The sequence below is a fragment of the Arachis stenosperma genome, chromosome 3, assembly GCF_014773155.1.
Source record: "Arachis stenosperma cultivar V10309 chromosome 3, arast.V10309.gnm1.PFL2, whole genome shotgun sequence".
NCBI lineage: Eukaryota > Viridiplantae > Streptophyta > Magnoliopsida > Fabales > Fabaceae > Arachis > Arachis stenosperma.
Genome location: NC_080379.1, coordinates 64,080,576 through 64,093,563, shown reverse-complemented (window position 1 = coordinate 64,093,563; position 12,988 = coordinate 64,080,576). Strand labels below are relative to the sequence as shown.

The 12,988-nt window shown below is 34.8% G+C and overlaps 1 protein-coding gene and 1 pseudogene across 1 annotated transcript; both read left to right on the top strand.

Annotated features, from left to right (window-relative positions):
• LOC130966206 (probable NAD(P)H dehydrogenase (quinone) FQR1-like 1) overlaps positions 1-7,088 on the top strand; it is a 37,699-nt pseudogene extending 30,611 nt beyond the window's left edge.
• A 1,073-nt stretch (positions 7,089-8,161) lies between these two features.
• Positions 8,162-12,406, top strand: LOC130969953 (pectinesterase/pectinesterase inhibitor PPE8B-like). The gene is made up of 3 exons (XM_057895874.1): positions 8,162-8,564; positions 9,000-9,542; positions 11,629-12,406. Exons 1-3 carry the CDS (start codon positions 8,213-8,215, stop codon positions 12,324-12,326), a joined length of 1,593 nt encoding a protein of 530 aa, XP_057751857.1. The 5' UTR covers positions 8,162-8,212; the 3' UTR covers positions 12,327-12,406.
• The last annotated feature ends 582 nt before the right edge of the window (positions 12,407-12,988 follow it).

Below are 12,988 nucleotides of genomic sequence, written 5' to 3'. Positions count from 1 at the left end.
TAGGCCTAAGAGTCAATAAGAAGTGAGTATTGCATATCCACACAAAACCCCATGAACTACCAATAACTTTCTGCTAGCATGAACATCTCTTTCCAATTCATTCTCTCTTCCTAATAATTCATTTCTTGCTTGGGGACAAGCAAGCTTTAAGTTTGGTGTTGTGATGACAAGTCATCTTAGCCTAGTTTCACTAGTCTTTTTCTTTTGTTTTCACTTGAATTATGCACTTTCTTGAGGCTTAAGCAAGCCAATTTAGGTAGATTTTCATGTTTCCTTTGATTGAATCAACCATAGATAAATTAATGCAAATTCATGAGGTTTGATGACATAATTGATGCATATTAAGATAGAATGATCATCTCATGATTTCAAGCAAAGCTTTGATGTGTTTGGTTGATTTATGATAGGGGAAGAAAGCTTGGAAAAGGATTGAAGTGAGGAGGAATGGCTAGAAGCTAAGAGAAGACAATGAAACAAATGCAATTGAATCAGGAAGAATGAAGTTGGAGTTGAAGTTAGCCTCAACGTTAGCCCCCTAACTTGGAGGCTAACGTTGGAAGTTCAAAATTCCTCCCAGGGCTGGCCACGTTTGCGCCAACGTTAGCCCCCTAACTTGGAGGCTAACGTTGGCATAAGAAATCTTCCCCAGGGTGTGCCAACGTTAGCGCCAACGTTAGCCCCCTAACTTGGAGGCTAACGTTGGCATGAAATTTTGCTCCCAGGAAGGCCAACGTTTGCGCCAACGTTAGCCCCCTAACTTGGAGGCTAACGTTGGCGCCACTCCAACTCAAAGCAAGGCCAACGTTAGGGTCAAAGTTAGCCCCCTAACGTTGGCCCCAACGTGAAGTGCAGCAAATTGGTTTTGCTGCTAGAAAAAGTTAGCTTTGAAGTTAGCCCCCTAACTTTGAGGCTAACTTTGAATCCAAATTTGCAAAACTCAATTCCGGTTCAATTGGTTCACTTGGGTTCTTCTCCAAACTTCAAGAGCAATCAATCAAGGCCTCTTTCAACCCAAATCCACCAAGAGCAAAAGCCCAATTCAAGGCTTGAAGATCAATTGAAGAAAGTGTATAAATAGGCTTAGATTCAATTTATTCGAGGAGCTTCCTTTTAGAGAGTTTTAGATAGTTTTCTTTTCTGTTTTTGGGAGCTTGAGTGCTTTTGAATTTCTTAGTTTAATTGCTTTCAATTTCACATATACTTGTCTTGGATCTTGGGTTAGAGAATTGAAGGAATTCTGTTTCAGTCTCACCTTGGATCTTGTTTGATTTCACTGCAAATTGAGTTTCCTTTCTTGCTACTTGCTTTCTCATTTAATTTCCTTCCAATTTACAATTCCTTTGAGATTGTTCTTGTTGGATCTAGGAAGGCATTGAGATCTAGACTTGGTTTTCTAGTCTCTGGGTCCTGAGATCCAATTTCTCATTTCAATTCTCTGCACCTTGCTTTAATTGTTCATTTAATTTCCTGTTTCGAATCTGGTTCAAACCCAATTCCCATTTACTTTCTGTTTGATGCAATTTAACTTTTCTTGGTTTAATTCTTGCAAATCCAAGTCCCAATCCCCTTTACATTTCAAGTCATTTACAATTTTTGCCATTTAAGATTTTTGCAATTTACATTACTTGCTCTTTAAGTTTCTGCCATTTAATTTCTTGCTTCTTAAGATTCATCACTTTAATTTCTGTTTCCTTTACTTTTATGCCAATTCCCCATTCCCTTTACTTTCAAAGCAATTTAAATTCTGCAAATCATCAATCAATCAACCAAATCTTGATTCGCTTGACTAATTCAACTACTAAACTAAGATTGCTCAATCCTTCAATCCCTGTGGGATCGACCTCACACCCGTGAGTTTTTATTACTTGATGCGACCCGGTGCACTTGCCGGTTAGATCGGTATTGTTTTGGGAGAGATTCATTTCTCAAACCAAAATAATTCCCATCACCCACATAGCTAACATATAATGTCCCGAAAAATCCAGAGGCAATCCTAGAACTCTAACACTCAGATTATAAAACTTAAAAATTTAAAACGGAAACCATAACGGGGAGATCCTCCAAGGTTCTAAACTTAACCAAACTCTAATTAAAACTCTCGAATATTCCCTTCCTCCACAGTCCTCCTAAACACCAATCTCTTTTAAAAACACGTGGGTGGTATACCACCACGAACCCCACATACTTCTCGACACTGGACAAGCGATAAACTACCATGAACCTTGCCAGGTCAAGCTCAAACACTTTTGATTTCAAAATCATTATACATTATTCATTCATTCTCAATTCATTAATCATACATAAGCACCAATTCTACACTTCTCCAACCCCAATTTATTCTCTATCAAAACCAAAGTTCTACATTTAAAAAAGACTCTAGATACACCCAACACAGCTCCATATTCAATCACAACCAACCATGCCTCAATTTTAAACTATTTCACTCCACAAGTTCTCAAATATACAACACAATTATCAATTTATCAATACTCATATATTCACATTCATAATCCTCATCCATTAGCATCAAATTCATCATTCATCAATTTATTTTACCAATACCAACCACATTCACATTAATAAATCATCAATCTAACCATACCTCATCATTATAACATACATTGTCAACTAAAATCGTTAAACATACTCCAAACACAATTCAACTTATCCTATAGTCATCTAGCCTAAGTTTTCACAATACCGCATATATTATATACGAGAAACTAAAACCAACCTTGGCAGATTCTCTGTTAATCCCAAAACATCACAATTGACTACCGTTCCATAAAACCCAAGGCTCCAAACCTCTCCAATGAAAGTTCAGCTTCCAAGGTTCACTCGCAATCATCTAATTTCATCAATTCCATCTCCAATACAGGATAATTTCAATCTAATATATATAATTCCATCATAACCACAAATCAATACCTAAACTTCACAAAATCAAAGTATTCACAAGGGATATGAGTTTCTCACCTTACCCACAGATGACCTGGGCAAAACCCAGTGATTTTCTACTGCTAGAGTATCCCTAAACTATCAAAATCACAAAATCTCTCAATTACCAAAATCTAAAATCACGAACTAAAAAAGGGGAGAATTGGGTGAGAAAACGTGATTTTCTTACCAAATTTCTTGGTGGGTTTTGTAGAGAATTTCAAGACGAACGCGTGGCCGCTGACGGCTCGTCAATCGGAGCTCCAGATTGAAAGTTACGTGGAATTAAATTTTTGGCAAGGGTTTGGCGTCATTCTCCCCCGTTTCTCTTTGATCAGCGTGCTTCCATGGAGAAATGGGGAAGAGATGCTGTTTTGGGCATTTATATAATGGGCTTTGGGCCCGGTTTAGTCTCGGCCCAATCAGTTTGACCCTTTCGGCCCAATTTTGGGCCAAATTCTTTAAAATTAGTGTCAAAATTCTTATTTTAGTTAGATCTATCTCATTAAATTATAAAATTTAATTTTCTAATTTCTTTAAATAATAATTAATTTATTGGTTAAATTTTTGCCTTCAAAAATTTCAATTACTAAAGAAAACGGTTTGAAATACTCTCCTTTTTAACTAAAATTTTTATAGTCCCAAGGTCTTTCCACTATGTGCGCCTCCATTTCCGCACTCTGATTCTTTTATCTCTAAGGATCTAAATCATTCATCCAGCGCTGACAAAAAATCTAACTAAACTCTGCAGGCTCTAATGGCAATATCCTACTTGGAACGATTCGGTTTGGTTCTAAGTTTAATACTAAGCTTGACATTTTCAATTTTGGGTTTTTTTTATCCTTATCTTAGGCTACATGAATAAATGCAGTATTTCCCAGTCACACACTGCTCTATAAATCCGGTTATTGCAATTACCCCAACCTTCTCTCGATCTCCACAACGACTTATCTCCTGCAACTTATCCTTCTAAGCCTAACAGTCCTAATGTCCTCGCAATCTCTGCGCTCCATCCCTTCAGTAGTACTTTTCATGGTAGTAGCCAAGAAAATCAACCGTATCACCTCCCTCGTCTCCACGAGATGTCCTTTGAGTCCTATCTTCACCAAGCAATTGATATTAAGGTGATCAGTCATAATATCTCAAGTGTAGTGTTTCGAATCTCCAAAGGTAATGTTCACAAATATTTATACTATGTATGTCAAGCAGACATCCTATATAGCATATGCACACAACCAGAGTATGCTCAGAAGCATAGTCAGTCCATTTCCCAGGCTCTACGTGAACGAACTACTCTGATACCATAATGTAACACCCTACCACACAGAACTTTACGCTCCTGTTGTAAAGCAGAGGTGGCGAGGTATTATGACCTCTAAAAATAAAATATATACATAATAATAGTTGAAAGAAATTTTATACGAGGAACCTTTGAAGAAAATTTTAAAACAAAGCATTAAATAGAAAAGCGCATCACTCGCGTAAGCGATAAATGTAAACCAACGAGATATGAGTGAAAGACATATATATAGGAAAAGAATCCCAAGGATACAGATAATAAAGCTTCTGACTCGGCTCGCAAAGTTAAAACCGGCCAGATCATATATACATATATACATGAGAAAAACCCCAAAGAGACTCAAAACACAGTTTATAGAACCTATTTCTCCAAGTCACCTCTAAGAGGGATAAAACATAAAATATACATAGTGGAGATATAATAGTGTGTGTGTGTATATATATGTCCACACACTATTATATCTCCACTATGTATATTTTACATCTTAACCAAAATGTAAACCCAACACACAAGGATCCTTCGCTGATAGAAGCTTCCAGAATACCTCAGTGGGGTACCGCTTGACCTGCATCTGAAAACCACGAAATATGTATGGGATGAGAACCAGAGGTTCTCAACATGGTAATGGTGCCCACATAGCTAACATATAATGTCCCAGAAAAGCCAGAGGTGATCCTAGAACTCCGACACTCAAATTATAAAACTTAAAGATTTAAAACGGAAATCATAACGGGGTAATCCTCTAAGGTTTTAAACTTAACCAAACTCTAATTAAAACTCTCGAATATTCCCTTCCTCCACAGTCCTCCTAAACACCAGTCTCTTTCAAAAACACGTGGGCAGTATACCACCACGAACCCCACATACTTCTCAACACTGGGCAAGCGGTAAACCACCACGAACCTTGCAAGGTCAAGCTCAAACACTTTCGATTTCAAAATCATTATACATTATTCATTCATTCTCAATTCATTAATCATACATCATCACCAATTCTACACTTCCCCAACCCCAATTTATTCTCTATCAAAATCAAAGTTCTACATTTAAAAATGACTCTAAAAGCTTCATATTCAATCACAACCAATCATGCCTCAATTTTAAACCACTTCATTCCACAAGTTCTCAAATATACAACACAATTATCAATTTATCAATATTCATATATTCACATTCATAATCCTTATCTATTAGCATCAAATTCATCATTCATCAATCTATTTTACCAACACCAACCACATTCACATCAATAAATCATCAATCTAACCATACCTCATCATTTTAACATACATTGACAACTAAAATCATTAAACATACTCCAAACACAATTCAACTTATCCTATAGTCATCTAGCCTAAATTTTCACGATACCATATATGTTATATACGAGAAACTAAAACCATACCTTGGTCGATTCTCCGTTAATCCCAAAATGTCACAATTGACTACCGTTCCACAAAACCCAAGGCTCCAAACCTCTCTAATGAAAGTTCAACTTCCAAGGTTCACTTCCAAGCATCCAATTTCATCAATTCATCTCCAATTCAACATAATTTCAATCTAATACATACAATTCCATCGTAACCACAAATCAATACCTAAACTTCAAAAAATCAAAATATTCACAAGGGATATGAGTTTCTCAACTTACCCACGGATGACCTGAGCAAAACCCAGTGATTATCTACTGTTAGAGTACCCCTAAACCATCAAAATTACAAAATCTGTCAATTATCAAAATCTAAAATCAAGAACTAAAATGGGAAGAATTGGGTGAGAAAATGTAATTTTCTTACCAAATCCGAATTCCGGATTGAAAGTTACGTAGAATTAAATTTTTGGCAACGGTTTGGCGTCATTCTCCCCCCCCCCCTTCTCTTTATTCAGCGTGCTTCCATGGAGAAATAAGGGAAGAGATGCTGTTTTGGACTTTTATATATTGGGCTTTGGGTCCGGTTTAGTCTCGGTCTAATCGGTTCGTCCCGTTCGGCCCAATCTTAGGCCAAATTATTTAAAATTAGTGTTAAAATTCTTATTTTAATTAGCTCTATCTCATTAAATTATAAACTTTAATTTTTTAATTTCTTTAAATAATAATTAATTTATTGGTTAATTAATTACTAATTTCGCGGGTTTTACATGGAAGAGGTGCTTGAAAAAATGGGAGCACCACCGAAGAGCGATGTACCGCTCATTAACTCGAAGGAACTGCCAGAGGGTGACAATTTTGTGTTCGGCTTCCCAACATGATTCGAAATGATGGATGCTTAGTTCAAATCTTTTCTAGATTCAACTAAAAGCCTATGGCAGACACAACAGCTCGCTGGCAGGCCCGCTAGAATCTTCTACAACACCGGTTCTCAAGGTGATGGACAGGAGACTACAGCGTAAGAATTTCACTCTCAACTATTACAACCATGTTACGTGTCTATAAAAAATCAGTTATTAAATCAACTATATATATAAAATATTTATCTAAATATAAAATACAAATTTGACTAATTTGATAAATGATTTTGAGGTGCACCTAGAATTTTTGAAATTAGTATCAATTGGTAATTAATAGGACTCATGAATGAAGTTCCAATAATGATAAGAAAATTGTGGAATCAATGGCAAGCTAACAGCTATCACTCAGTTGGTTCACCATGGAATGCTATTTGTCCCAATCGGATATATATTCGGCGACGGCATGTTCGAGATGAATGAAATGAAGGGTGGCAGTCCATACGGTGCCGAAACTTATGCTGGTGGTGATGGATCAAGACAACTAACTAAACTTGAGATGGAGCAAGCATTCCACCAAGGCAAGTATATTGCCACCATTACTAAGAAGCTCAAAAAAGAATGAAGCTATCCATAAATTAGGATATTGAATCTTGATAAGTCCACTAGTAGTTACTTGTCATCTAATGTATTCAGTTTGTATTATTGCATGGAAATAATTGCTTCTTATTAGAAAGAAAGCGCTTTGTACTCACTAGTGTGTTTTTCTATTTATACCATCAATAAAATTTGTATTTATTAAATTTATATTTATTTTGCATAAAAAAAGATTTATTTTGCAATAGAAAAATCTGTTGCCAATTACCGACAAAAAATTTGTCAGAAAATCTATCTCTAATTACCGACAAAAAATTCGTCTCTAATTACTAACGGAAAATCTGTCGAAAAATCTGTCTCTAATTACTAATGAAAAATTCGTCAGAAAGTCCGACGTTCCAGGAAAATGGAGGGGAGAATTTACATAGAAAAAATTTATCGGTAACTGGTAAAAATCCGTCGGTAAATTACCGACGAAAAAAAATCCACCGGTAAATAATTTTCGACGAGACTTTTACAGAGGGATAAAATCTGTCGGTAACCAAAAATTCGTCAATAATAAAGACTAAATCTGTCTGTACTAAGCAATTTTCTAGTTGTGAGAATAATTAGTCAAAAGTCAACATTTTCGAGGATTTAATTATCACTTTACTCTAAAAATAAAAATTGTAATTATCTATAAACTAAAATATTTTAGATCACTCAAATTTTTTATTTTGTTTTATTAAATAAAATACATTTTTTATTCTAAACTTTAAAAGAATTTAAATTATTTTTAGTATTTAATTTGATTTAATTATACCTTTAGAATTAATATTTTGACTGTGATGGAATAATCACTATTTTTGGCCATGTATTAACTTTCAAAAGAATTTGACCATTGAGTAACCCTTACTCCCTTCCTTTTACGACACTGTTTCCATCTTCCAGAGAGGCAGTTGACTCCGTCACAAACACACACAAAACATAACTCAGGAAACTTTGACATTGCTGCTTACCTTCTTAAATTTCCTCACCTGCCAAGGCTAACCAACACCTTCTATCCTTTATTGGCTTCCTTCCTTCTCTCTCACACGCTCTCTTTCCCTTTAAATATTTGCAAATCCCCTTAGTTTAGCATTATATCTATACTCTCAGTCCTTTCTTATTCCAATGGCTCTTGCTTCAAGAAAAATGCCATTACTTCGTACACCTACTTCTTCTTTCACTATCACATCTTCTGTGTTATTCTTTCTGGTGGCGGTGGCGTTTCTTGGTGGTGCTGATGGCGGTGCATATTTCGCTGGATCAGAGTGTCTCAAAGTGACTCCTTCTGAATTTGTTGTGTCAGTGAGAGATGTGGTTGATGTGATGCAAGGGATTATGTCCATTCTAGCTGAGTTCGACAATGGCGGATTCGGTGATGATTTTCGTGTCTCTAATGCCGTTTCTGACTGTGTCGATTTGCTTGACTTGTCCTCTGATGAGCTTGATTGGTCTGTTTCCGCCACTCAGAACCCCCAAGGTACAGTACAGAGCAACATCACATCCGTCTCTAGTGCCGTTACAGTTACATTATGTTTAAATTAAATTGTAAATCATATGAATTTCTTGGGTTCAAATAGGAAAACAATTCCTTAGTTGAAAACAGGGGATTTCATTTCAAGCTTCAACTCCTGTTTGCATTGCTGCCTCGTCACTCTACACTTTTCACTTAATCGAGCATGCTAAAACAAGTTAATATCTATTTAAACGCTAATTTTATTGTCATTGAATAAATTAAATTTGAAAGGAGTTTCCGGATAATAATATTTTTTGAACTGATTTTCTTTTATTACTTCTGATTAATTCATCTTGTTGAAATGTCGGAAATCCATGTGACATTAAATTAAAGAAAAAATGGGTATAGTAATAATATTATTATATATTATTCATTTAAAGTATATTTATTATTTTATAGGGAAGCATAACAGTACTGGGAACCTAAGCTCAGATTTAAGAACATGGCTAAGTGCAACACTGGCGAATCCAGAAACATGCATGGACGGATTCGAAGGCACTAATAGCATGGTTAAGGGTCTAGTTTCCACTGGCTTAGTCCAAATGATCTCACTGGTTCAGAACCTACTAACCCAAGTGGACCCGGTTCCGGATCACTCCTTCTCCACAAAACAAGGGAAGTTCCCTGCATGGGTGAAACCAAGGGATAGGAAGAAGCTTCTGGAAGCGAACAACAACGGCGTGGGCGTGTTCGCCGACGCGGTGGTGGCCGCCGATGGCACTGGGAATTACACAAAGATAATGGATGCTGTGAAAGATGCACCTAATTATAGTATGAGTCGGTATGTGATATACATAAAGAAGGGTGTTTATAATGAGAATGTTGAGATTAAGAAGAAGAAGTGGAATCTTATGATTATTGGAGATGGGATGAATAACACCGTTATTACCGGTAACCGCAGTTTTGTTGATGGTTGGACCACTTTCCGGTCAGCCACTTTTGGTAAGACCGAAACTTTTCTCTTTATATATTTTTTATTTTGTTCCTTTAAATTTTTCTCCTGTCTTAATATTAATATTAGCGATATGATCTCATATTATATATATATATATATATATATATATATTCATCATTCTATTTCTTTAGGTAGATATTAATTAAAATTCTATTAGAGTTTTATTTTGTCGATATGATATGTAGAAAAAAATTAGTTAAAAATTAATTATTATATTAATATAATTTAAAATTTAAAATATATATTAAAAATAAATTAAATAATTTATATATTTATATATAAATATATAATAACTAATTTAATGGCTAAATGTTTGTGTACATATGATAATCTTTTTATTATTATACTATAATATTATATTGTGGCTTGTTATAACTTAATCATATATCAATAAAGTGATGAGTACGTAAATAGCAAACAATGTATCATACAATTTTCTTTTATGAGATATGACTTGTACGGTTGGAGATGTTTCATGATTTTTATCTTCCTATATAAAACAAGAAATTATTACTACATATTACTTTTCTGCTCATTTATTTATTGTCATTTCTATTCTTTTGTTTATTTTTATGTTTGTAGAAATAAGGATATATCCTATATACTTTCTTTAATTTATGAACTAATAGTAGTGTACTAATCTAATTTTACACCATAATTAAATGGTTTGGATTCAAATTTTAGGAACAAAAGATTTTTTTGTTGATATAGATGATAAAATATATTTTATGAACACAATTTTGTGCACCAAACTCCTCTCTAATTTTCATTATATATAGTAAAGTAGATATAAAAGTATTTCTACACGGTTCAATTTCTCCAATTCATACTTGTGTGTCAGTAATAAAAATTAAATTGATTTTCAAGATTTTTATAATAATTTGGTCATTAAAAGTTACATTTTGCGAGTTACATTATCCCCCCCCCCCCTTTTTTTCTATCACAAAAGGATCAAAATAAATTACACAGTATGTAATATAACACAACTATTACTTTTGAAAATGAATATCAATTTTTATTATGACCACAGTCTTGAGAACGATAAAACAAAATAAACGGTTTACTCAAAGTACAAATATACACTCATTCATTCTTTCCCTTTTTCTAATTCCTTTTACTTTTTTATCACTTTTTTCTTATATCATCAACCTCATCTTTTCTTTTTCTGTTATTGTCACTTTAGTCTTTATTTCTATTAAAGTTGTCACAATTTTTTTAATTCATATTTTAGTGATGGTATAAAACTGTAAATTTTAGGTACACGTAACACATCATTGTCCATCTAATAATAATATGGTGGAAAAAATATGTTTGCTTTGCGTGGCTATTTGAGACCTAAAGTTGACCTCTATCCCATCCGGAGGTCAGGTCATGTCTACTGCCTGCATTGTATTGTGTAGACAACGAGAACTCGAGAAACTATCTTACATTAACTTAGATTTCTATTTCGCCTAAACTCTTAACTCATCATGAAATGGATTATCAATGGAATGGCCTACACCAGAAGCAACACGAAATAACTTAATAACATCCTCAGGAACATTCGATATAGTCCACGATTACATATTCATAAGCAGTACATTGTAGGGCCATATTATTTATTAAACCCTAACTAACATATAAACATAACTTAATCCAATTCTCCAACCACAATTTAATAAGCACATGTGCTGTACCTACATTACATTAATAATGCTTCAAGTCCACACGCCTTGTTTAACATCTGAAATCTCTGACCCAAATCTCATACACCTCCCTCCACTTCAATTAATTGTGCCGTCTATTTTCTAATTCGGTACAATGGACAATTAATTGATACCAGAACTTATACAATTTTATTTTGGAACAGATTAACAGGCAGTTGTTTTCGTGTAAAGCAGTTAAAAATTAATAAAAAATTTGATATGTTTAATGATACTTAACCATATTTTTTTATAAAGAGAACTGCACATCAGGTTTAACTTTGACTAAATTATTATTTAATATTTTTTTTCTATCAATTTTATATAAATACAATTATTTTTTCTCAATTTTTTTATATACTGATTATGGTGTGGAATGATACATGTGCAGCTGTGAGTGGTAGAGGATTCATAGCAAGAGACGTCGCTTTCCAGAACACAGCAGGGCCGGCGAAGCACCAAGCAGTGGCGCTAAGATCCGACTCGGACCTTAGCGTTTACTACCGATGTGGTATCTTTGGTTACCAAGACAGCCTCTACGCCCACACAATGCGTCAATTTTACAGAGAATGCAAAATCACTGGCACCGTTGACTTCATCTTTGGCGATGCGACTGCGATTTTCCAGAACTGCCAAATCCTCGCTAAAAAAGGCCTACCGGATCAAAAGAACACCATTACGGCGCACGGCCGGAAAGAACCGACCGAGCCAACCGGTTTCTCAATACAATTTTCCAATATAACAGCAGACTCCGACCTTGTGCCATTGATCAACACTACTCACACGTACCTTGGTAGACCATGGAAGCCATATTCAAGGACAATTGTGATGCAATCTTTCATTAGTGATGTGCTGAGGCCGGAAGGGTGGCTTGAGTGGAGTGGCAATGTTTCTTTGGACACTTTGTATTATGCCGAGTACATGAATCATGGGCCCGGATCTGGGCTTTCTAACCGCGTGAAATGGCCCGGGTACCATGTCATGAATGATTCTAGCCAGGCTAGTAACTTCACTGTCACACAATTTATTGAGGGAAATCTTTGGTTACCTTCAACGGGTGTGGTGTTCACTGCTGGCTTAGGAGTTTAATTACGTTTCCGTGTCTTCCCACTTCAATATAAAGAGAAAAACTACCTGCACAAGTGTTTTGTCTTGTTCTTTTGTTTTTTCCCCCCAAGTTTTACCATTTGATACAAAATAATACAAAACTTCCTTTTTCTTCCCTTTTTTCTATTAATACAATTTTTTTGGTGTCTTCTATTATTACAAAATAACATAAAAAATCTAACAATAATACAAAAATTATATGTAATAACACATTTACTGACAAAACAACACAGTTTATAAACGTAATAATGAATATTCTATTTTGTAAAATAGTAGGGAGTAGAATTTTTTATATGAATGAAAAATTATATACAAATATATGGAGAAAATTTAGAGGCAAGTACTTTTATTAAAATTTGGCCATCACTTAATTAGTAAAAGAAAAGTGAGTAATCCCACACCATTGGATGGAATCTCACACTATTAAAAACACCAATAATAATTAATTGATAGCTAGTTACAAATCACAAAACTTACTGCCCTCCTAGTAGTCCTCATATATGTAGATTGGGAGAGTTAAACCCCAAAATAATCCCAGAAATTAGCGTCGTGCACTCAAATCGTCCCTAAGATTCTAATTTTTCTAATTACGTTTTTGAGATTGACAAAAGTGCAACACATTAGTCTCCTGATCCATTTTTCAT